Source organism: Plecotus auritus (assembly GCF_963455305.1).
Source record: "Plecotus auritus genome assembly, chromosome: 2".
Classification (NCBI taxonomy): Eukaryota; Metazoa; Chordata; class Mammalia; order Chiroptera; family Vespertilionidae; genus Plecotus; species Plecotus auritus.
Window position 1 is genome coordinate 30,450,845 of NC_137771.1, and position 24,296 is coordinate 30,475,140.

The window sequence follows — 24,296 nt, forward strand, 5'->3', positions numbered from 1 at the left end:
CTTTTAACATATTGGTATGTTTCATTGCAGTGTTTTATCTTCACATTCATTAAAAAAAAAATCTTTATTTTTGAGAGTATTACAGATGTCCTCTTGAGACTGAAACCCAGGTAAATGCCCTTTGACCAGAATCAAACCCAGGACCCTTCAGTCCATGGGCTGACGCTCTATCCATTGAGCCAAAATGGCTAGGGCGTGACTTTTTCATTAACATTATGAGAAACATTTCCCACATTGTTGAACAGATTTTGTAATGATAATTTTAAAAGCCTGTATAATGTCCCAGAGTGGGCATAACATAATTCATCACTGAAACATTTTGGTAGTTTCCAGTTTTTGCTATTGAAAATAATACTATGATATACACTTTTATCCATATATATATTTCTTTATCTTGGGTTAAATTCCTAGTATATACTTTATTCACTGGATTTAGCTTTTCAGATTAATTTCAGAGAGAAAGGGAGAGGGAGAGAGAAATAGAAACATCAATGATGAGAGAGAATCATTGATTGGCTGCCTCCTGCACGCCCCCCCCAACTTGGGATTGAGCCCACAACCTGAGCATGTGCCCTGATCAGAAATTGAACCCTGACCTCCTGGTTGATAGGTCGATGCTCAACCACTGAGCCACGCTGATTGAGCTTTTAATAACATTCCCCAGATAAAAAAATTTAATTCCATGAGAACTTATTATATTTAAAATGATGTGCTTTACATTTTAAAGGACTCCTCAAAAGAGGAGCTCCATACATATTTGGAAAGAAGTACTAGTATGCACTGTCTCTAATGTGATTTTTCAAGGGATATAATACACATTGATTAAATTTTGATACATTCAAAACAAATCAGCTATGTGTTAAATGGGTAATTGATTTTTCTTCTTCCCAAATTTTTGTGATACGTTTAAGATACTTTTATGTACAATCTGATCATTTTTGCAGCATCATTACATACATTTAAATATATTCAAACAAAATACTTCCAAGGTAGAGTTAACTTGCAATTAGGTAGTACTATTAAGTATTGCCCCTTATTCAGTTATCTAGTTAATTTTGGAATACCTGGGCAAATTCTTTCAGTAGGTTACTGCTCATACATCTTTGTGACTCTGGCTTTGAGTCCCCACGTTCCAGTTTACTCAAGAGTTTACTTCTGTCCACCAGTAAGTATGCAATCTGTTCACTGGGGCTGCTCAGAGCTATTTCAGAGTCTTCTTGATACAACATTTCTCCAACCTCTTTTATTTGTGCTTCTATTAGGAAGAAACAAACTGTTAAAAGAAATTCAGGTAAATAACTATAAGATGCTAAATGAGTTCTTAATTAGATAACACATTAATTTAAAAAGTAAGCAATACTGATACTATTACGCTTCTCTCCATCTCTCGGGTGTTTGCAAACTTTCAAAATTATAACAAAAAAGTAGTGGGAAAAGTTCTCAAAAGCAGTAGATATTCTTACTACTTGCATAAGTTTAAAATTTGTTCTTGAGTAACTTTAAAATGTTTATTGAGTGCTTATGATGTGACAGGTGTTGTACTAATATCTGAGATAAATTTATCTCATTTAATACTTACTACAACCCAATGATGTAGGAACCATGATTATTGTTTTATGAGAGGAGAACTCAGGCACCAAGAAACTAAATAACTTTTCCAAGGTGACTCAACAAATCTTGCCAAAATTCTTGGTAACTTCAATATTCAGGTAAATGATCATTCTAGTGTCCTGCCTTCTCAGTCCTTTCATCAGCTAACTTCTTAAAAAAAAAAAATTATATATATATATATATATACTGATTTCAGAGTGGAAAGGAGAGGGAGAGGGAGATAGAAACATCACTGATGAGAGATCATCCATCGGCTGCCTCCTGCACACCCCACACTGGGGATCGAGCCCACAACCCTGACATGTGCCTTGACCTAGAATCAAACTGTGACCTCCTGATTTATAGGTTGACGTTCAACCACTGAGCCACACTGGCCAGGCCTACCAGCAAAGAGAGGCCCAGGCCAGCCAAGCAATTGCACCCCACGCCTGTCGCCTGCAGAGGGAGGCGACTGGTGGCAGGGAAGAAGGGGGGCAGTGCTGCACAGATGGCAAGCAGTGGCAGCAGCAGGGGTGGGGCCAGCTGCCAGCAGCCAGGGGAAGCAAAGCCCCGATAGGCCCTGATCTCAGGCCAGGCCTAGGGACCCTACTCAAGGGGTCCTGGATTGCGAGAGGGTGCAGGCCAGGCTGAGGGACCCCTCCAAGTGCACGGATTTTCGTGCACCGGGCCTCTCGTTATTAACGAGAGGCTAATGACTAGTTATTAACTAGAGGTTAATGCTAATGACTGATTACTATAATCATGTTGCATTCATTTCCCTTACATGCCTTACACGCAGGCGCACCATTTCTCTCCACTAATACTAGCAGCGAATATTTTAACAGCCAATTGCCACACCATTAGTCTTGTGCTGACTTCTTTGTGTGCACAACAGGAAATACTTCGCTTTCGGAGAATAAGAAAAATAGTTTTATTTGCGTTACGCTTATTAATTCGTGGAGTTATTCAGTGCCTGGTAAGTTAATGTTCAAGAAAAAATATTAATTTTTATTAAAATATTCTATTATTTTATGTTAATGATTACTCATTTATTTTAGCCCTTTGTACTCAGCATGTCTCTATCTAAATAAATTTATGTTTCTATGAAAATTGAAGCTTTTGTTTTTTTTTTGCAGCTCACCTAAGTTTAAACCTTGTTTATTTGGCCTGTGTTAGCCTTTGAGATTGACATGCTTGCCCTAGGTCAGTGGTCGGCAAACTCATTAGTCAACAGAGCCAAATATCAACAGTACGATTGAAATTTCTTTTGAGAGCCAAAAACCGACTTCTGCGCATGGGCCACGAAGTTTCAATCGCACTGTACGTGCGCGCCCGCACGTGGTATTTTGTAGAAGAGTCACACTCAAGGGGCCAAAGAGCCGCATGTGGCTCGCGAGCCGCAGTTTGCCGACCACTGCCCTAGGTTATCTCCTATAGTCTCAAGGCTTTAAGTATTAGCTATATGCTGATGACTCCCAAATTTACATCTCGATTGAACTGCATTGCAAATCTATATATATAAAAGCCTAAGTGACCATTACGACTAGTCGACTAAATGACCGGTTGCTATGATGCGCACTGATCACCAGGGGGCAGACGCTCAAAGCAGGAGCTGCCCCCTGGTGATCAGTGCACTCCTACAGCCAACCTCCCCAGCCGGCCGGCCCCAATTGGCCCCGATCGGCCCTGATCACCGGCCAGGCCAAGGGACCTCACCTGTGCATGAATTCATGCACTGGGCCTCCAGTACATACATAATTGCCTACTTGACACTTCCACTTGGATGTTTAATATAGACCTCAAAATCTACATGACCAGCCGAAACCGGTTTGGCTCAGTGGATAGAGCATCGTCCTGTGGACTGAAGGGTCCCGGGTTCGATTCCGGTCAAGGGCATGTACCTTGGTTACGGGCACATCCCCAGTGGGAGGTGTGCAGGAGGCAGCTGATCGATGTTTCTCTCTCATCGATGTTTCTAGCTCTCTATCCCTCTCCCTTCCTCTCTGTAAAATATCAATAAAATATATTAAAAAAATAGAATTGGACACTTGAAACCTATATAATTTTAAAAAATCAAAAAAAAAAAATCTACATGACCAAAAGCAAACTCGTTACTGTCTACCCCAACTAGGACATTCACTGTCCCCAAACTGAACAGTTAAGAACTCCACTGCTCAATCCTAAAAGCTTTGGGTCAACAGTGACTTCTTTGCTTATCTCCCACCCAACATTAAATCCATTATCAAATCATGTAATCTCTACTTTCAAAAGATAATCCTTTAATTATATAAGCATTTGTGATGTGCCTGACCTGTGTTCCTAAAAAGAAAAACAACTTGTATTTTGCAAAATTGCTCACTAAAAATAATAGAGCTTATTGAAAAAACAGATTCTATAGACCACTCACAACCTTTGTCATTGTGTAACTGGAGTGCTATAAAAGACATTAACAATCCTAATAATTATACTGGTACATATAAAGAGATATGTCAAATTCCTAAAAAATAAAGGAATACTATAGTAAATATGAAACTTTGTGTTTTGTTTTGTTTTGTTTTAAAAATCAAGCCTCACTCTAACTGGTTTGGCTTAGTGGATAGAGCTTCGGCCTGTGGCCTGAAAGGTCCCAGGTTCGATTCCATCAAGGGCATGTACCTTGGTTACAGGCACATCCCCAGTAGGAGGTGTGCAGGAGGCAGCTGATCAATGTTTCTAACTCTCTATCCCTCTCCCTTCCTCTCTGTAAAAAAAAAAAAAAAAAAAAAAAAAATCAATGAAATATATTTTTAAAATAATCAAGCCTGCTGTAAAGGCGAGCTAAAGGAGGATTTGAGTTTGCAGAGTTATGGAAACAAAGTCAGAATGCTCAAAGATTAGGGATATCTTTGCAATGAGCACCTCCAAGGCAAACACGTGGCCAAAATGAGCACAGAAGAATGTGGGATGAATGGAATTTAGGTACAAACTTCAATGGTTGCTGGTAGCCCAAATCATTAACATGCTGGAGGAAATTGTATGTAAACCTCCACAGTACAATAATATCATTCCCCTATTTAGCAATCCTTCATGAGCTAATTTATGCTGGGAGCAGGACATACACAGTATTTTCTGTTTTGTGCAGTGAGCCCTGAACACCCTCCTGCTGAAAGTAACTACAAATGCTGGAAGGGGAGAAGTAGATTTGAAAGTTTAAACTCCCACTTCTCCCTTTTCTGGCCACTAAATAAAGCCTGTGCTGTAAACAGTCAAAATAATGATGATGATGATATGATGATGATGATAATGTTGGAAGAAATTAAAAGAAAACTCTTAAAATGCAACCACTATATGAACAAATAGAATGCAGACTTTTAAACTAGCAGGAGAAAACTCAATATATCCAATGGATAACAAGGAAGGAAAAACAAACAAACAAAAAAAGAGTGTGGAAATATGTTCTATGATTAACTCAACCTTCCCTGCACTTGAGCTTCACAATAAAGGAAAAACTTGTCCATAAACTACATAAAAGGAAATTCTAAAGAGGAAAAAAGGAAAATAATCTCAAATGGAATATCTGAGATGCAAGGAAAAATGCTGAACAAAGAAAATAAATGTGTGGTAAATATAATCATTGACCACATACAATGGTATTAATTTGTGGAGCTAAACAAAGTAGAATAATAATATACGTGGTTCTATCTGTATTTTCCCTTATGGCTTTAAAGTACTTATACTAAATATTTCCCGAGTCCTTAATATTCTAGCTACTTTATAAGGCAGGTACTGTGGGGAACACAGAAACCACTAAGACTAGGACATAATCTCTGCCCCAGAGGAGCTGACACAGGTAATTATCACACAGTGTGGTAAGTACCATAATAAACATTGAAGCAAATAACCATTCTGCACTCTATCACACACATTTTAGAATATTTCAGAATACATGTTTTAAAAAGGCAGGCAGAAAATACATCTAAAACATTACAAGTACTTTTGGGCTCTCTGCTCCTCCTGTTCCTCAGACAGCCTCTCCTCCTGCGCTGTGTCAGCAGCCCACAACCCTGAGACACAATGGTGAAGGTTGGAGTGAACGGATTTGGCCGCATTGGGCGCCTGGTCACCAGGGCTGCTTTTAACTCTGGCAAAGTGGATATTGTCACCATCAATGACCCCTTCACTGACCTCAACTACATGGTCTACATGTTCCAGTATGATTCTACTCATGGCAAGTTCAAAGGCACAGTCAAGGCTGAGAACGGGAAGCTTGTCATCAATGGAAAGTCCATCTCCATCTTCCAGGAGCGAGATCCTGCCAACATCAAATGGGGTGATGCTGGTGCTGAGTATGTTGTGGAGTCCACCGGTGTCTTCACTACCATGGAGAAGGCTGGGGCTCACTTGAAGGGCGGAGCCAAGAGGGTCATCATCTCTGACCCTTCTGTGGATGCCCCCATGTTTGTGATGGGTGTGAACCATGACAAGTATGACAACTCCCTCAAGATTGTCAGCAATACCTCCTGCACCACCAACTGCTTGGCCCCCCTGGCCAAGGTCATCCATGACAACTTCGGCATCGTGGAGGGACTCATGACCACAGTCCATGCCATCACCGCCACCCAGAAGACCGTGGATGGTACCTCTGGGAAGCTGTGGCGTGATGGCCGAGGGGCTGCCCAGAACATCATCCCTGCTTCTACAGCCAAGGCAAGGTCATCCCTGAGCTGAATGGGAAGCTCACTGGCATGGCCTTCCGTGTCCCCACCCCCAATGTGTCGGTTGTGGATCTGACCTGCCGCCTGGAGAAAGCTGCCAAACACGATGATATCAAGAAGGTAGTGAAGCAGGCATCAGAGGGCCCCCTCAAGGGCATCCTGGGCTATACTGAGGACCAGGTTGTCTCCTGCGACTTTAACAGTGATACCCACTCCTCCAACTTTGATGCTGGGGCTGGCACTGCCCTCAATGACCACTTTGTCAAGCTCGTTTCCTGGTATGACAATGAATTTGGCTACAGCAACAGGGTGGTGGACCTCATGGTCCACATGGCCTCCAAGGAGTAAGAGCCCCCTGGACCACCAGCCCCAGCAAGAGGAAGAGAGGCCCTCTCTGCTGCTGGGGAGTCCCTGCCCCAGATCAGTCCCCCAACACTGAGAATCTCCTGGCCACCGTTTCCATCCCAGACCCCCTAAAGAAGGGGAGGGGCGTAGGGAGCCCCACTTTGTCGTGCACCATCAATAAAGTTCACTGTACCCAGCCAAAAAAAAACAAACACAAAAAAACAACAAACATTACAAGTACTTTTGGAATGTAGACAACATACAGTATTTTCCCCCTTCCTTCTACTTTTATATATTTCCCAAATTTTCTAATGTCACATTAATTTTTAGAATTAAAAAATTAAAATTACATTTTTACAAAAAGAGAAATTACCTTGTTTGCATTGGAGCTCTTTAAACTCATGTATAAGATGTTTGTTTTCCTTTTCATAACCATGAGAAAATGCTTCTCTTTCCTCTGGTAAGTTACAGACATAGCTTGCATCATTTCCCACCTAAAAAGAAAATAATACACTTTCTTACTCTTAGTCCATGGTTCATATTTTAACTCATATTAAAAGCCTATTAAGTGAAAGAGCCATTAAGAGATCACCATACTATTGTGTCTACAATCTGAGAAAAAAAAATATTTTGTTAATCCTTACCTGAGGATATTTTTTCCATTGATTTTTAGAGAGAGTGGAAGGGAGGGGGAGAAAGAGAGAAAGGGGGAAACATTGATGTGAGAGACACATTGATTGGTTGCCTCCTGCACATGCCCCAACTGGAGCTGGAGATAGAACCTGCAACCCAGGTACCTGCCTTTGACCAGGAATCAAACTCGTGACCCTTCTGTGCACAGGGTGACAATCTAACCACTGAGCAATACTGAGGCTACCATCTGAGAAATAAACAGAAAACTCAGCCTTAAAGGTGGGTTGTCAGACACCATTTCCCATAGATATGACGACACATAATCACAAATTTTATGAGACAGTCACTGTCTCTAATATTTTTCCCATTAATATATAAGGTTTCAAATCAAATCTTCTTATCTATGGTTTAGGAAACATGGTCTTGATACCATGCAGTGAAAATCTACATAAATATGTATACACTCCTATACTAAAATTGATTAAGATGCCTGAAATGTTAATAGGAGATTCCATTAAAATAAATTGTTGAGTATTACTTAAAAATAGTTTCTGGTTAATATGGCAGCTTCACAAAAGGTCCTTTATATGGCTAACTATAACAGATTGAGAGCTAACTATGTACTTCAGGCACTAATGTGTTAAGGACATCAAATACAGGGCAAAAAGAGATTTACAGTTCTGAGTATGGGAAACACAGAGTTTATTCTTGTATTATTATTACTGATTGTATTATTTCTCATATGAACAACTGTAAACCCACTTTTACCGCACCCTGTACTTAATTTTTACCACAGTCCTATGGAACCATAAAGCAGGCTGAGAGGCTAAGGAACAAGGGGAAGAGCTAGCTAGGCTGCACACTCAGGTGGGCCAGAACCAGAGACTGGGCCCTTACCTGGTGCCAAAATGCTTACAAGTAGACTACCAAAGTAACGGCATTGCATTTTGCTCAATTGTTTTGAAGCCTGTCGAACAATTATGCAGAATATGAGTAAAAAGCTGAATAGTATAGAAGGAAAACAGGATTGCAGTCTAGCTTTAGAACTTCCTGGTAAGTTTCTTCCTCTTTAAAATGGCAGTAAGAGTAATAACCTATTCCCTAATAATAATAGCTACAATTTATGAAATACTTGTTAGGTGACAAGTCGGTGTGTGAAAGGTTTATTCACATTTCCTTGGGTAAACCTCACAAATCCCTTTGAACAAACTATTATCATTTTTCAGGCTCAAAGATGTCAGTTACTTGCCCAGTGTTACACAGCGAGACAGTGGTAAAGGCAAATTTTCACCCGTCTGCCTCATGTTGAAGTTTCTGGTCTAATATGCTTTACTGCTTTTGTTCTGAAGGAGCTGCATTCCTCTTTATGGAAATCACATTGCCCTCTAAGAGTTAAATTTAAAAATCAACAAGTTTCCTATCAGAACTGAGATGTGGAGACACGACAGAGTGATGAGAGAATGAACTCATTTAAAGAAAGAATATGTCAGAAAGTAGATTGATCAGCCTTAGCTGGTTTGGTTCAGTGGATAAAGCATCGGCCTGCAGACTGAAGGATCCTGGGTTCCATTCCGGCATATGCACAAAAGGGGGTGCGCAGGAGGCAGCCGATTCTCTCTCATCATTGATGTTTCTATTTCTCATTCCCTCTCCCTTCCTCTCTAAAACCAATAAAAATATATTAAAAAAAAAAAGAAAGTAGGTTGATCAGGAAACATCAAATAGTGATAAGAGAGTCAAAACATATTATTATTGACTCATCTAAGGGCTAGGTAACCTGGTCCTAGGATATAACAGGTCTAGAAATAAGGGCAGGTATAGATAGCCCTGTTGTGTAAATATGACTATCTTAGCTGGTATTATAAAATTTTAGAACCATTTGTTCATCAAGTAAACATGATTAAAATTTGCCTCCCTATCCTATGTAGTGTGTTTGTAGGGAGTGAATCCATCAGGCCATAGGACATATGTGACTGGTTCCTCTGGTAATTGTACTTTTTATTGTAAAAAGCTGGTTTCTATTTTTCTGAACACTTCTCTGTGAGTTTAGTTAATACAAGAGTACCTTTGAGAAGCAGATCCACTTGGGTTTCTAAGCCAACAAGCAAGAGAGTCAGCTAGAGGGTCAGTTATTGAGACACGGAGGAATTTACCAAGATAATGAAAGCCACCACGAGCAGGCCTATTTGGATAGTCAACCAGTCATCTCTGGGCAACATCCTGTACATGTCCTCTACTGGAAATCAATACAGATTGTTGATATATTTCATTAAAAAATGTATAGGTGAGTGCTTTGCAAACTATACAGTGATATTCCATTGTTGTTTTTTAATGTGTTAATTTAAGGAACAATGAAAAAACCATAGGTATTTAAAATTTTTATGTTATTAGCTCTTACTTGTTTTATTTTTTCCATGTTTCTCACTGAAAGTTCTTCTAGAGTTCTGGAAGTAGTCCTCAGCATGTCTTCACTGTGCTGGAATAGGTACTAGATAAAATAGAGTAGTTTTCCTGTAGTAGCATGAGGTTCAATTCTTTCTCTCTCAAGATGATGAAGTATGTCTAATTGAACTTTTCCCTTGATAGAAGAGAGAGGCATATGTGTATGCACACACACACATACACAAACTACATGGAACTGAGCATGAAAGAAATCTGATATATACAGATTTCTGGGGTGGGCAAAGTAGGTTAGTAATAATAAATAATACAATAACTAATAAGTAATACAAGAATAAACTGTTTCACATACTCACAACTGTAAACATACTTTTGCCCTACTAAAATTACTAAAATGTATTCTGCTAAATTGTTTAGACTCTCTACAAAGATATTTTCCTATTAATTGTTATGTTATCCAGTTATGTGCACTTACATGAAATAGCTAACACACAAAAAATCAAAACTTTCAACAGCTGCATATCTTCTAAAATAATAAATGACATGACATATATAATGCAAATGTATGATAGTATCTTTAAAAATACAAGCTTTTCTGTCTGCTCAGTTCTGAAGTTTGCAATTTAATAATCTGAAAATCTCTCAAAAATCCTTTGCAATGTTACAAATACCAAAGAAACCTTTGTTCTCTGCAGTGATTTTTTTTAAAAACATTTTCACCTGAAGATATGTTTTTCACTGATTCTAGAGATGGAAGAAGAGAAAAGGTGAGAGAGAGAAAACACTGATGTGAGAAACATCAATACTGTCCTGGGATCAAACCTGCAACCTGGGTATGTGCCCTGACCGGGAATCAAACCAGTGACCATATGGTGCTTGGGATGATGCTTTAACTAACTGAGCCACACCAGTCAGGGCTTCTCTAGTGAATATTAAGAAATAAAAGGACTCCTCTGGAAGCTACAGAGCCCACTAATTCTATACTATCAATGAATCATTTTGCTCACATAATATGTCTTATCATTTTTGTTGACTTCTAAGACATTCTGCGCTCTTCTAAAACTTCTTACTCTAAGCCTGCCATCTATATTGTCTTTAATTTTTTTTTTTTTAAGTTGAAAGTGGTCATGCTACGTGACAGCTTGCACTACATGGTGGTGTAAAAGTTAAATATGTGCTGATTGATGAAGTGGTATTTGTATTACTAGGACCACATAAGTTAACATTCTTAAGTAAAATTCAATGGCATTAAGTACATTCACAATGTTGTAAAACCATTGCCGCTATCCATTTCCCAAACTTCTTTATTATCCCAAACATTTATTCTGTTCCCATTAAACAAAAGGTCCCCATTTCTCTCTTCCCCCAGCCCCTGGTAACCTCTAGTCTACTGATACAAATATACCTAATCTAGGTACCCCATATAGGTGGAGTCATACATTTGTCCTTTTGTTTCTGGCTTATTTCACTTAGCAAAATGTCTTCAAGATTTATCCATCTTATAACATCTATCAGGATTCCCTTCCTTTTTAAGGCTGATTAATATTTCATTGTATATATTTTGTTTATCCATTCATCTGTTGATAGATATTTGGGTTATTTCTACCTTTTGACTATTGTGCATAATACTACTATGAACACTGGTGTACAAGTACCTGTTCAAGTCCCTGCTTTCAATTGTTTTGGGTAGATACCTAAGAATAGATATGCAGAACTGCTGGATATATAATTCTATGTTTAACCTTTTGAGGAACTGCCATAAAAAATATACATAGTCGCCACATTAATGGATGTGAAGTGGCGACTCTATGGAACTATAATTAATCTACAATTCCTGGAAGGCCTCTAGTTCCTGGACCATTACATTCTCTCTCAAACTATCAGATACTCTCTGGTTTTCCCCCCTCAAACTGTTGATCATTTCAATCAATCTCTCACCAATGACTCCAATTATCTTGCTCCTTATCCCATCTTCCTTGAAAATCCCAACCCTGGAAAAATTCAACCATTTGACTAGTATTCTTTACCTAATTTAGTTTGCTGAGTACTAGTAAAAAACAAACAAACATGCAGACTGGAGCCACTTCAAATTCATGGTCTGCAGCCTGAATCAAGCTTCTCTACTTGCATGGGTCATTCTACGTATTTTTTACCAGCTTCTGCTACCATTTTACTTCGCAATTATTCAGAACTTTCACCTCTCCAGTCTTTCGACAGATGACCTCATCTCCCACAACACTAGTAAAACTCAGGTCACCATAAACTCTGTTAGCTTCTTGCACTATCACCAACATAACCTTCATCTTTAGACGCTACCCTCTTTCCCTTTTCCAGTGGAAGAGTTTTCCATCCTCCTGACCTAAGCTAATCACTTTACCTGTGTTCTAGAGCCCACCCTATATTGCTTCAAGGGAGTCTTTTCTGTATGCTCATTATCTCCCTTTCTACTGTCTTACCATTAGCTCAAGATGTCTCTGATCTCAAAAATAAATATGCAAAAATAATCCTCCTTTGATCCCAACACATTCCCCTCAAGCTATTGTCCTTTCTAATTTCCTCCACTCCTCAAATCACTGCATTTTGGCTTCTCCTCTTACTACTGTACTCAAAATCGGTCAACGACTCAAAATGCCAGATCCAACTGGACATGTTTCTGTTCTTTTTATATATGATCTCTCTACAATATCTGTTCACTCCTGTCTTGAAAGTAATTCCTTTCCCTGTTCTGTGATGTCACTTTCTCTTGTTTTTACTCTTATCTCTCCAGGCTTTGTCTGTGTTCTTCCTGGGCCCCGCTTCTCCCATAGACCCTTCAAATGGGGCCAATTCTAAAAACCCTGCCTATGGCTCTCTGATCTTCTTACTATCATGATTAATAGCTTGGGCATGGAAATCTGACATACCTTGGTTCAAACCCTAGTGCCGGAGGCCAATCATTCTACCACTGATGGAAGGATGTGGACAGGAAACTGGGAAGGCTGGTCAACAACCTTAATTGTTTTGATCACTCACTGTTTAGTTGAAACATTGTTAGCTGAAGCAGCCTCCACCTCTGTTTCTCCTATGTAAATTTCTGTTATTGGAATTTCCTGCCTAAAGGTTATGGGCGTATCCCATAGTCTCAATAAAAGGGATTGAAAGGCCAGAGCAAAGTGTAGTCCTTCCACTAGAGTTGGGCTCCCGCCTGGCCCCCAATTTTTCAAATTAATACTTTTCCGAGTCTCTTTTCATTTGTGTGCGGCCTTCTCCAGAACCCGAACCCTGAACAGGAACCCTGAACCATGCGGGACGTGAAAGGGGTTCCCACATCTGGCGCCTGAACTCGGGACTTCTGGAGGAGATGATATTTTTCCCCTAAGAGCGAAGGAAAGGAAAAAATTCACCTAGAAAAAGGTGAGGGAGGTTCACCGCACACAAAGCCCACGGACTAGCTGCAGAGTCGCGAACTGTAAGTAGGGTGGGAACGTCTTTTTCAGCCAGGCTAATGGGGAAGAATTAGGTTATAAAATAATGTGGTTTCTTATTCAAATTAAAATCTTAATTGGTATTTGGAATTTAAAATCTGTAAAAAGAAATGAAACTCCACTGCAAAAACCACCTCTGGTGCGGAGAAATTCAAAGGTGGCAGGAGAGGGCAAGGCTATCCGCTCTCCTGCAATGAGATTACTTAAGGTTTCGTTTAAAAATTATAAAAGAACTCGCAGGGAAATGCAAATCTTGGCCAAATTGGGTGCTAGTTATAATTTTGGAAAGCGAAAAAGAAAGAAAAAATTTAAGATCTGTCTATCTTTTAAGCATGAAAAGAAATTCGGCCAGATCTGTTGCTGAAACTTGCCCCAAAGTAAGCAGGATGTTGTTATTAATCTAGGAACTGCTAAATGTTTGACTTGCCAGCTTTAAAAGTACAAAGTGCAAATTAAATTGGGAGAAATTATATAGTTGTGGTAATTTAAATCATATATGGGCATATATATATTTGATCATTTTTTCCATGTTAAAATTTCAAGGCTTTAACAGAGATGATTCTTGGAAAGCTCCAAGGGCCCGGAGTAATACAGGAAATTTGTTCTCTCTTCTCAAAGGAAATATTTTTGAAATTTAACCGATTGATACTTGAAATCGCATGGAAAGCTTTATCAAATAAAAATTAATAACTATATTTTACTTTTAGATGTTATAAAGGTTTTGGCCTTTAAAGTAGGGGACTATCACTACTTGCTCCTGGGAGAGGTGCAAAAAATGTAATTAGACTTTATCTATACAAAGAAAAATTGACAGCCAGTTTGAAATTGAATTGCCATGACCTAGAGCAAAGAATATCCTTACATGATATTATTCTACAATGTCATTATAATTTTTGATACTTTACAACAGCATATTGAACAATTATCCCAAACAAACTTACAAACTAATTCTTTGCATGTTAGGCAGCAATTTAAAAGGACATGAAAAGATTTAATCCCTTCCAGAAAGGAATTAAGGCCTCACTGGGAAGGCACTTGAGCATCCTATATTGGCCTTTCTTGCCTTATTTGCTAAGAGGGACCCTCTCCTCACAATCCAATTGCCCATAGCTGTTGCTTGAGTTTTCAGTTTATGCTGAGGTTAAAAGCCTCGTGATGGCTGGTACCATGGATCTGTCTTAGGCCCAATGGCATGAGCTGGGCCCTCTCTGGAGAAGAAACCTGGGTTCCCCAAGATATGTGATCAGCGCCGGGGCCCCGCCAGCAGGCGAGAGGATCCCAAGGCAAGTGCTGGGCGTGGAGGCCATAGGGGCATAGGCTACCAAGGAGACAGAACTGAACCTCACATCACCCTGCTTGGCCCTGGAGGATGGCTGGTTAGTCAATGACGGGTAAGACTCCTCAAGGGAGGGGCAACCTAAGACAGGCACAGTCGCAGGGGGCCATCAGGAGAGAACTTGGGGATCAACAGAGGTGGGGCATAGTCCCTCACCCCCCCCCAGCCTTGCAGGGGCTTGAATCCTCGCCCCTTCTGAGGGACGTCTCCTGCCCCCATGGCTGCTTCGCGCTTCCCATGCCCAGCTCAGATCGTGACCCAGGTAACAGAGCCCAGCTCAGATTGAGATCCAGCTACATACAAGAGACTTGGCCCAGCTCATATTGAGACCCAAGCAACAGAGAAGTGGCTAATGGTGACTGCCCTATATCTAAATCTAACCTAAATCTAGGAGTGCTCAGGGCTTTCTCAAGGATGCATATAATCCTTTCCATTAATTTTTACAGAGTAAACTAAAATTGTTGTTAAAGTATTAAATTTGACAGAAAATTTAATTGTACAAGAGTCTGTTCCTAAAGTATTAACCAAAATTTATAAAAAAATTTTCCAAAAGCCTCCATTAATCAAAAAAAAAAAGGGGGGGGATAGTGGAAAAATAGCATGTAAGGAAAAATATTCTGCAAGAAAATTACATCTAGAAAATTTTTACTTTAAAAAATTTTAATTTTCATTTGTAATGCTAACAGCAAGACACCAATGAAAAACATACATGGTATCAAAATAGGCCAAAGGAAAATCGTTTGGGCAAAAAATAAAAAGGATCCCAAGTAAAATTTATAGAAAAGATTCCTTTATTAACTTTTGGTCGAGAGTATGTTTGTATATTTTCAGAAAACAACTCCAAGACCATGTGGATTCCTGCAACAGAGAGGAATTGACAGTAATCCTCCAGCCATGAAGACAAAGAGGAGAAACAGTCTAGAGATGGAAGACGCTGACGACACCTTGCCATGCTAGCAGTCAGCAGCTGTGCGACGCAGCAGGTTGCCCAGGACCAAACCAGAGAGGGTCAGACCTGCCTTACCACCATTTGTTCACCATCCAGATGTCATTGCTGACATGTACATATAAAGAACTGTTGGACATTGAAACTGGAACTCAGAACTGTTGAACATTGAAATTGGGACTCAAACATTTTTGTTCTTATGTGTTTATTTCTGGTCTACAGATGTAAGATTTTTTTTTAAGGAAAGAAACGGGGGAGATGCCGGAGGCCAATCATTCTACCACTGATGGAAGGATGTGGACAGGAAACTGGGAAGGCTGGTCAACAACCTTAATTGTTTTGATCACTCACTGTTTAGTTGAAACATTGTTAGCTGAAGCAGCCTCCACCTCTGTTTCTCCTATGTAAATTTCTGTTATTGGAATTTCCTGCCTAAAGGTTATGGGCGTATCCCAGTCTCAATAAAAGGGATTGAAAGGCCAGAGCAAAGGGTAGTCCTTCCACTAGAGTTGGGCTCCCGCCTGGCCCCCAATTTTTCAAATTAATACTTTTCCGAGTCTCTTTTCATTTGTGTGCGGCCTTCTCCAGAACCCGAACCCTGAACAGGAACCCTGAACCATGCGGGACGTGAAAGGGGTTCCCACACCCTAGCTCTACCACTTTCTAGCTGTGTGACTTATACAAGTAATCTAATTGTTTTACATTTTTATTTCCCTAAAAAAAATTGCTATCTATATTATAAAAGGCCAGTGGCCGTAATGCCCAGTCACCAGGAGGTGCATGGAGCACCTCTCCGGTCCCTCCCCACTGGCCCGCAAGCTGCTTGTGGCGGCAGGGCAAGGCTCGCGGCTCACGTGGCGAGGTGGGGCTCAGAGGCAAGCTACTTGCGCAAGGCGGGTCTGGGGTCCCGCCAGCATGGAGGGTCTGGGTCTCGCGCGATTTTGCACACTGGGCCTCTAGTAATAGTAATAACTAAGTCATTGGCCTGTTAGGAGGATTACCTAATCCATCTCTGCTGAGCTCCAGATCTATCTCAAAAAAGTGGCAAGAAACAGAAACAAACTAACAAACAAAAAAACACAAAAACACACACACACACACAAAAGAAACAGAAACACAATGAAGTTAGAACAAATACAAGTGCATGTGGCAGAGACTGCCAGCTGTCCTTCAATATTTATTCATCCCCTTTTCTACAAAGACATATCATTTTTTGTCCAATCACACAGCTGCCTGCCTGTTAGATACAGCCTTATAACTAAGTTCTGACCAATGAAATGTAAATACAGTTGTGTGACACCTCTAGAAGTGTCCTTAAAGGAACAGGATACCCTCTTTCTCACTCCTTCCTTCTTTCTACTGGCTGGAATGCAGACAAGATACCTGAAGCTTGAGCAGCCAGCCTGGATACCATGAGGGGAAGCCACATGCCCTGGATGAAACACTATCATGAGAGAAGAAATCTGAATCTTGAACTATTCCAAGATGCTGTCCTATCAGTTCTGGACTGCTCTCTTCTTGACTTTTATATGATAAATAAATTTCTACCTTTTAAAAGTCATTTTTTTTTTAATATTTCTGTCCCTCACAGCCAACCAATCCCAACTACCAAAAGAATAAGATACAAGGGCACATCCTGCAAATTAAACATGGCTGCATTGGAACTGGATATGGAACTGGACAGCCATTACTAGTCTCTCTTGACCTATGAGGTCCTTCATCTCTGGGTCTTTCTGTGAATCAGCCTTATTAAATTGTTTCTCTATAAGGCTGGATTTTCTCTGCTTGCTCCTCTGCAACAATGAAAACAGCTATTCAGATCCTAAATCTATGCGACTTTTCAGATTGTCATTTCCATTCTTTTTCTCTTAGTTCAAATTTATGAAAAAGAGAAAATTATTAGTTGCTCACCCAATGAATTTGTGCCCCCCTCTCTGAAGTTAGCTGTGTAATCCTCAGTCAGTTGTGGCTGGAATGGGTTGGAAATAGTAGTACAAATCCTTGCCATAAAGCAAGGATTCGTGGAGAGGTACAAGTTTCAGAAGGAGAATGCAGGCTAGGAAAGCAACATAAAATTAGTCAACTATTTAAGGCCAATGCATATCCATTGTCTAGAGAACAACTCAGTTTGAATAATCCCTTCTTTCTCTTACACCTGTTCCTCCTTCTGTTTTCCATAGTTAAGAAAACCACCATCAGCATGGTTTCCAAAGCCAGACATTCTTGGTCCCTCCTGCTTATTTATTTATATCACTCTCATGTACAACCAGTCCCTTAATTTGTAGATTTAATCTCTTTTTATCATCTTCTAATTCATCCTCTCCACGTCTACAATTGCTGTCTTAATTTAAGCTCTCCTCACTATTTGCCCAGTTTAGTGTAATAGCATTCTTAACTGATTTCCCTGTTGCCAGGCTGGCTCCCATCCAATCTGTATTCCACAGAGCTCTCAGACTGATCTTTCTGAATGCAAGTCACTTGCTGCTTAACGTTCCCTTTGCTTTCAGGAAGAGTTCAAACCCCTTAACTTGGCACCAGAGATTCTTCACAATCTGACTCCTGCCTGTCTTTCCAGTCTTATCTTCTGCCACAGCTGACATTAGCTCCTCATGCAGTATACTTACCGATCCCCATCATGCTGCTTCTATTTCCATGACTTTGAATATTTGCACCCCTTTGACTGTTCTGCTATGACATCTCAGAACTAATATTTTTTCCAGTGGACTTATTGAGACCCAATGGTTGAGTAAATTGAAAACCCTAAAAAATCAGATCTTGAGGTAATACAAATCCAGTCTTTGAATTATAAATGCTCTGACATTTAAACTGTGTCTAAAATTGCCCATGTAACAAAGTATGCAAATATACTATTCTCTACAAAGTAGATACTGAATAAGTGTTCATTAAGTATCTTAAAAGTCCACTCCTTGAAAAGAAGCACATCCTATAGTGTTTTGGGGCATTCAGAAATGTCTGGATGTAAAGAGTGAGGTGGTAAACCTGTCAAAGCACTGAGACAGAATTTTAAGTGAGAAGAGAGCAAGGAGAATGGGTGAAGAGTCGTTTCTACTTGTTTTTATTTCTCCGATAGCAGGTGCCCTCCAGGAGCCAGGACCATACTTCATACTACAACACATCTCTTGGCTTTGAGCAAAGGATGAGCTTTGGTCTTTGAGTGACACAGAGAACAAAGTAATTAGCATGGCCACAAAAAAAGAGAAATATCCAGTCAGGTTATTCACCCTAACCCTTCTTTCTTCTACACAAATATAATTTAAAATGTATAGACATCTTAAAGACTATATATAATACACAGTCTTTTCAATTCTCAAATAAATGAGAAAAATAATTTTTTAAAGTAAAAAACAATGTACCAATGTTTAAATGCTTAAAATATAAAATTAAGCTAAAAATTAAGCATAATGCACACTATAACTATGTAAAAATATACATGCATGAGCAAGGGCTGACATAACAAAAAATGAACTGTTGACATGTTAGGACAGGGTTTCTCAGCCTTGGCACTACTCACATCTTGTGCTGGCTAATTCTTTATTGTGCGGGAGGTGTAGCAGCATCCCTGTCCTCTACCAACTAGGTGCCAGTAGCATATCTCCAGTTGTGACAAGTAAAAATGTCTCTTTATGTTACCAACTGTCTCCTGGGAGGCAAAACTGCCCTACCGCTTTGGAACTACTGTACTAGGGTGAGAGAAAAAAAAATTAATTATGTTTACATGGCCATAATGATATTTGTTCAATATATACATATTGGATGGGGAAAGGAAAGCTCCTTATAATACAGTATCTAACAGCCCTTTTTTCAAGAGTTAGAATTTATTCGGTTCTCATTTAATGCAAAAAAAAAAAAAATGAAGAGGCTACAGAACTTGTTTTTCTTTTCCAATCTATTATTGAAGAGAAAGCTGAATTTCTCAGTATTTGGAAACCTGACCTGGCATCAAGCATGAGATATCACAAATAACTGCTGTAATCGGCCTGAGAAATAAAAATATCCAAACCATTCTAGCCCCAAAATATCTGTTAAAAATGTACACTTTACATATCTTCAAAATAGGTTTACATTTTAATCTGAATGCTAAAGAAGTGGTAAGACTCAGTAAGGAACACATACTTTAAGACAAAGTTTTCCAAGGTAAAATACAAATACACTGGATATAAATGAATCTTATTCTATTTTTAAGGCCTTCTGTTCCAGTCTTTTCAGGATTATTAAGCCTGCCTCTTGCCAAAAATATTTATTTTCAATCATTCCTCCTCATTGTTTTTGTTTCTTGGCTCACATCACAAAGAATGTTTTCTGATCAAGAAACTGACATGAAGAGGAGCCATAAGAACTGTTTCAAGCATCTTCTTTCCAAAAATTCTATCATATCAAGGTGTTGGGTTCATATGGCTTAAAGTTGGAATCCTGTTACATGATCATTCTGAATGATCTTGTCACATGCATGAATACATCATTAAAATACCTAATGAAGCATTCACTTAAACAAGGAACAATCTTTCTTTATATAAGTCTGAGATGGACCCAAAACTGCATTTTGATTTTTCCCTCTCCATTTTCAAAACACACTACGCTTGTCGTAATTAACATTTGTATTTACCAACGTATGCTTTTAGTCTCTAATTTACCCAAGACAAAAAGCTTTCCATAGTGGAACAGAGAAAATATTCCAAATGATTCCTGGGCCGGAGAACATGAAATATTTAGCTACCCAAAGTACTAGCAGACAAACAGGAGAGGGTCTGTAGATGACAGAGGTGGTGGAGATGAATGGACACCCAGTAAGGTGCAGCGTGGACAAGAAAGGGTGAAAATGGCCATGGAAGGAGCAGGATGAGAAAACTGGCGCTCAGGGTGATGAGAGAAGTGGATGAGATTGTAGCTTGAAAGGCAGAAGGTTAACTGACTTGATGACGTCTGATGTTGAGGATACAAAAGGCCTCCAGAGCTCCAACGGGAATTAAGGTTCTGCGTGGCGAACACAGGGCAACAAAGTAGAAAACGGCAGCTCTTTGTTCACAACCCGGGAAAGCCGTGGCTCGGTGGACCTTGTTAATAAATGGCCGCGAGCTTCAGAATCTTTGCCTGAAAAGTGAGAAATGGAACGCCTACCTAACTGCGGGTGTTCTAAGCCCTCTCTAAATAAGAGCGGCACCCTAATTCTAAGTGCCTGTGGCTTTTGGGTCCCAGAGACTTAAGAATCCTAAGACAGGATCACTCAAGCCCATGGCTAGAAAGGCCGAGCCAGGGAGAGGCTTTCCTCCTGTAGTTTCAAGCCATAGTGGGGAGAGAGGCGGGAAAGACCTGGCATGGTGAAAAAGAGCGGAGAATGGGTGCTTTCCTCCTCGGGGCTGCGGCGGGAACCTCAGAAAGCAGGCCGGAAATTGTCTTCTGAGGGCGCGTTGAGGGTCCCGGGTCGCTTCACTCCACAGACGCTCCGCAACGAGGGGCAGGTGCCTACAGAGTCCCGGGCGTCATAGCAACCGCGCCAGCCTCAGAGACGCCAAGGCGTTCTTCCGGCGGGAACTATAGAAACGACGCGCTCCATTGGCTCAGGGGCTGTTCTTCCTGCTGAGATCAGCGTTACGGTGCACACCATTGGCCTTTAGGTCGTGGGCGGGACTTTTCTGACAGGAACGGTGGTATGGCTCTAAGCCTAGGCTGTGTAGTAACCATGGTAACGTCACGGTGCGCGTTCGCAACTCTTTGTCCCCAGGCATTTATAGTTCTCACACAGCTGCTCGCCAGGCCTTATCTAGAGCCCCGGCATAATTACCTTGGATTTATTTTTCTAGAAGTAATTTCATTCTTCAAAGGGAGAGGGTGCTACGTCAGGAGTCATGAATTTTAGGCCTAGATCTGTAACTACCGGAGGCACCTAAAACAAATCACATTTTGGAGCCGACTTACTGTTGTCAAAATGAAGACACCGAAAACAAAATCCTAAGCACTGAAATTCGATTTAGGTAACCCATTCCTCCACCTCTGTAATGCAAAATAAAAATTTCTAAATGACATAAAATTTAACACAAGCTCAATTTATATCTTCATTTAAATGCTTTTATTGTAAGATTCCAGTTAAAGCTCGATTTTACTCATGTTTACAGGGCTTTTCTAGTATCCCAAACACGTACTTACATTTTTCAATCTTATTCTAGTTTCCCATAGGATCCTTTCCAAAGCTCTGCCGGTTCTATAGCATGATCAGGACCGATTTTATCCCTTACTTTCCAGAACTGCTTCAACCTCTACCTCTGGCACCAGAGCCCCTTACAAGTTCTTTTCTCTCACCTAAAATGCTCGCCACCATCACATCACCTCAAGCCCACTTACATTCTATATCAGTTCAAGTGTCCCTTCCTCAAGGAAGCATTCCTTGGTTCTCCAGTCTAGATCACATTCTTTCTCATTTGCTCATTGAGAAATCATGTTCCTTTTCATTATTTCTTTCTTTGCTCACTTCCATTTGCTATTGGTATTTTTCCCCCAAAACTCTTAGAAGTTTGACATGTGTAAATACTGTTTAAGTGTTTGGAATGAAAACTAAACAGAATTACAAAACACTTTAAATAATTCCATGGAGAGAAGTGATGGTTGTTACAAGCATAAACAAGATAGGAAATGGTTTCCAAGAGAAGTAATAATTAAGGTAAAAACATTAAGATTACTTCTAGTTTTAATTCCATTTATCCTCATTGTATATACAAAGATGATGACAGCCATCATCTGCATAAAGCTATAGATGTAGGGAAGAAAATCAGTCTTTTACTTCCTATCACTTCAGTACTGCAGCCATTGCTGACAGAACTATTGCTTTTAAGGTTTTGCCCATTGGACCTAAAGTTAATTTAAAAATTTTGTTCAATGGGACTGCTGCTTCCAGAACAGTTGTGATTACTGATTATTTTTCCTCTGCTCAAGGTCACACTTCCTAATTAATGAACTATTTCAGTGCATCTTGGCACTTCTGTTCAAATCTTTTCAACTGAAGTTTATTGTACCTCTATTATCAGTCACATTGGGCTACTCTTCCCAACTCACTCCATAAAACATCACGAATTACATTTTAAATCATATATTTGTGTGAAGCACAGTACCTGCTTCTACCTAGCTGTTAATGGTAGTTTTCCAAATTGTACTCTGGATCATTGTACGAATAATTTAGTGGTTTTTTTCTGGACTATACTTCTTGTGCCAGGACAGCCAGTGCTTTGAAAACTTCTCAAGGATTCAAGGATCCAGCAGGGCACCAGCCCAATACTGCCTTGCTAAGTGAACTGCAACCACTTATTGAGTGTAAACTATGTGCCAGGCATGAGGCAAGTGATTTATCTTGTTTTACTTAATCCTCACAACAAATGGCATTATTTTGCAGTGATTATCTCCATTTTATAGATGAGAAAACTGAAATTAAGTCAGGTGTCTGAATTTATTGAGCTAACAGGTAGTGTAGCTTGGAGAGGTCAGACCTGGCTAAGATGACTCCAAAGCCCATACACTTTACCACACTGTAATGCTTCCCCGAGGGTAGAGATGATCTATTGGCCCCTGCCTAGTTCCAGGCAGAAGCCCAGGTTCTCTCCCTGAAGAGCAATCCTAAAATACTTGAAAGATAAATTGTTAACTCAAACATGGAGTAGTTCTAGTACAAGAAGCAAAAAGTAAAGCAGTAGGAAGCTCATTACTCCTCAGGCAATCTATCTTCAGGGAGGTGTCCTTCTCTCCTATTCCCATCTTTGATAAATCCCCAAAGAACAACATCCTTTCCACAGTGTCAACTTTTGGGCACACACTTTATTGCACTTAATTTTTTATATATCCATTTCCCAAACTAGACATGTTTATTCATCTTTTTAATCCTCATAATCATCAAGGCGGACCACATAGTAGGCATCAACAACTGATCTTCAAAGCATGGCCATTCATGAAACCATAATTCACTTTATAGTATGAAGATAGTTGATATTCAGGCCCCACATGTATATTTTAAGGAACAGAATTCCCAATAAGCTCTTTTTTTTTTTTTAAGGGTGAGAAACAGCTCATGTTGATTTTAAAATCAAGATGACATTCAGGTGAATGTGTCAGGTGGGTCAATCATAATTGCTTTGCTTTCCGTTCGTTTTCATTTTTAATGGGTATGAAATGACCTTTAAAAAACAAATAGCAAACCATATTCGCCTGCACATCACTCACTGCTTTTTCCCTTCATTTTCTCTGTCTTTATGAAAGCAAAGGATTTATTCTAGTTCTCACCATCTGTAAGAGCCCTGGTCCACCGAACAATTTTTGATCCTATAGTTTTTGAACCTTCAATTTTTGCCTTGTATAAAAGCTGTGTGTCGGGACTGAAGATCATCCACTATCTTCTCTTCTATTTCCATGCCTTTTTCTATTTCTTCCTCTGATAGCAATAACTTAGTTTCTGAGTCTTTGGTTATAATAACCACAAAGGACCGTTGTGACTCAAGGATATTAGCCACCACCACTTGATGTCGATAAATTTCCAAAGCATTCCGTGCACGATCAATTATGATAGAGGGATTAGTCTCCAACTTAAAGGAAATTATAAATGCTTTGGGAGCCCAGTCTTTAACCAAAGGAGAAAGCATTTTTGGCACCATCTTCATTGTTATCTGTGTTGGAAAAAGAAAAGCTTAATAAGCAAACAAAGGTCACTACCTACCAGGTCAATCTCATGGGAAACTAAGGAAGCAGGGGCTCAGATTTTTGACTATGTCAATTTAAGTGGGACTTCTCATTGTCAAACTTTTCAAAGCATATGAAATGCTTAGCTTAAAAGTCTTGGCTCTGTAGGGTTCATAAGGATGCCTAATTTCAAAGCTTCATACATATTCTATGAG

The 24,296-nt window shown here is 39.8% G+C and overlaps 1 protein-coding gene and 1 pseudogene across 5 annotated transcripts in view; one reads left to right on the plus strand and one right to left on the minus strand.

Annotated features, from left to right (window-relative positions):
• LOC308242015 (phosphopantothenate--cysteine ligase) overlaps nucleotides 1-24,296 on the minus strand; it is a 91,683-nt gene that overhangs the window by 64,712 nt on the left and 2,675 nt on the right. For 2 of the 4 annotated variants that reach the window (XM_080655798.1, XM_080655799.1), the window contains exons 3-4: nucleotides 7,003-7,123; nucleotides 1,065-1,255 (exon numbers count right to left, since the gene is read on the minus strand). In XM_080655798.1, coding sequence (XP_080511924.1) covers nucleotides 1,065-1,255; nucleotides 7,003-7,123 — 312 coding nt within the window. Of the gene's footprint in view, nucleotides 1-1,064; nucleotides 1,256-7,002; nucleotides 7,124-21,473; nucleotides 24,069-24,296 lie in introns of those variants that run through there. The other 2 variants (XM_080655800.1, XM_080655801.1) reach the window with 2 other exon arrangements.
• LOC308242018 (glyceraldehyde-3-phosphate dehydrogenase-like) lies at nucleotides 5,644-6,647 on the plus strand (annotated as a pseudogene). The gene has a single exon. The product of its transcript is annotated as a glyceraldehyde-3-phosphate dehydrogenase-like (transcript).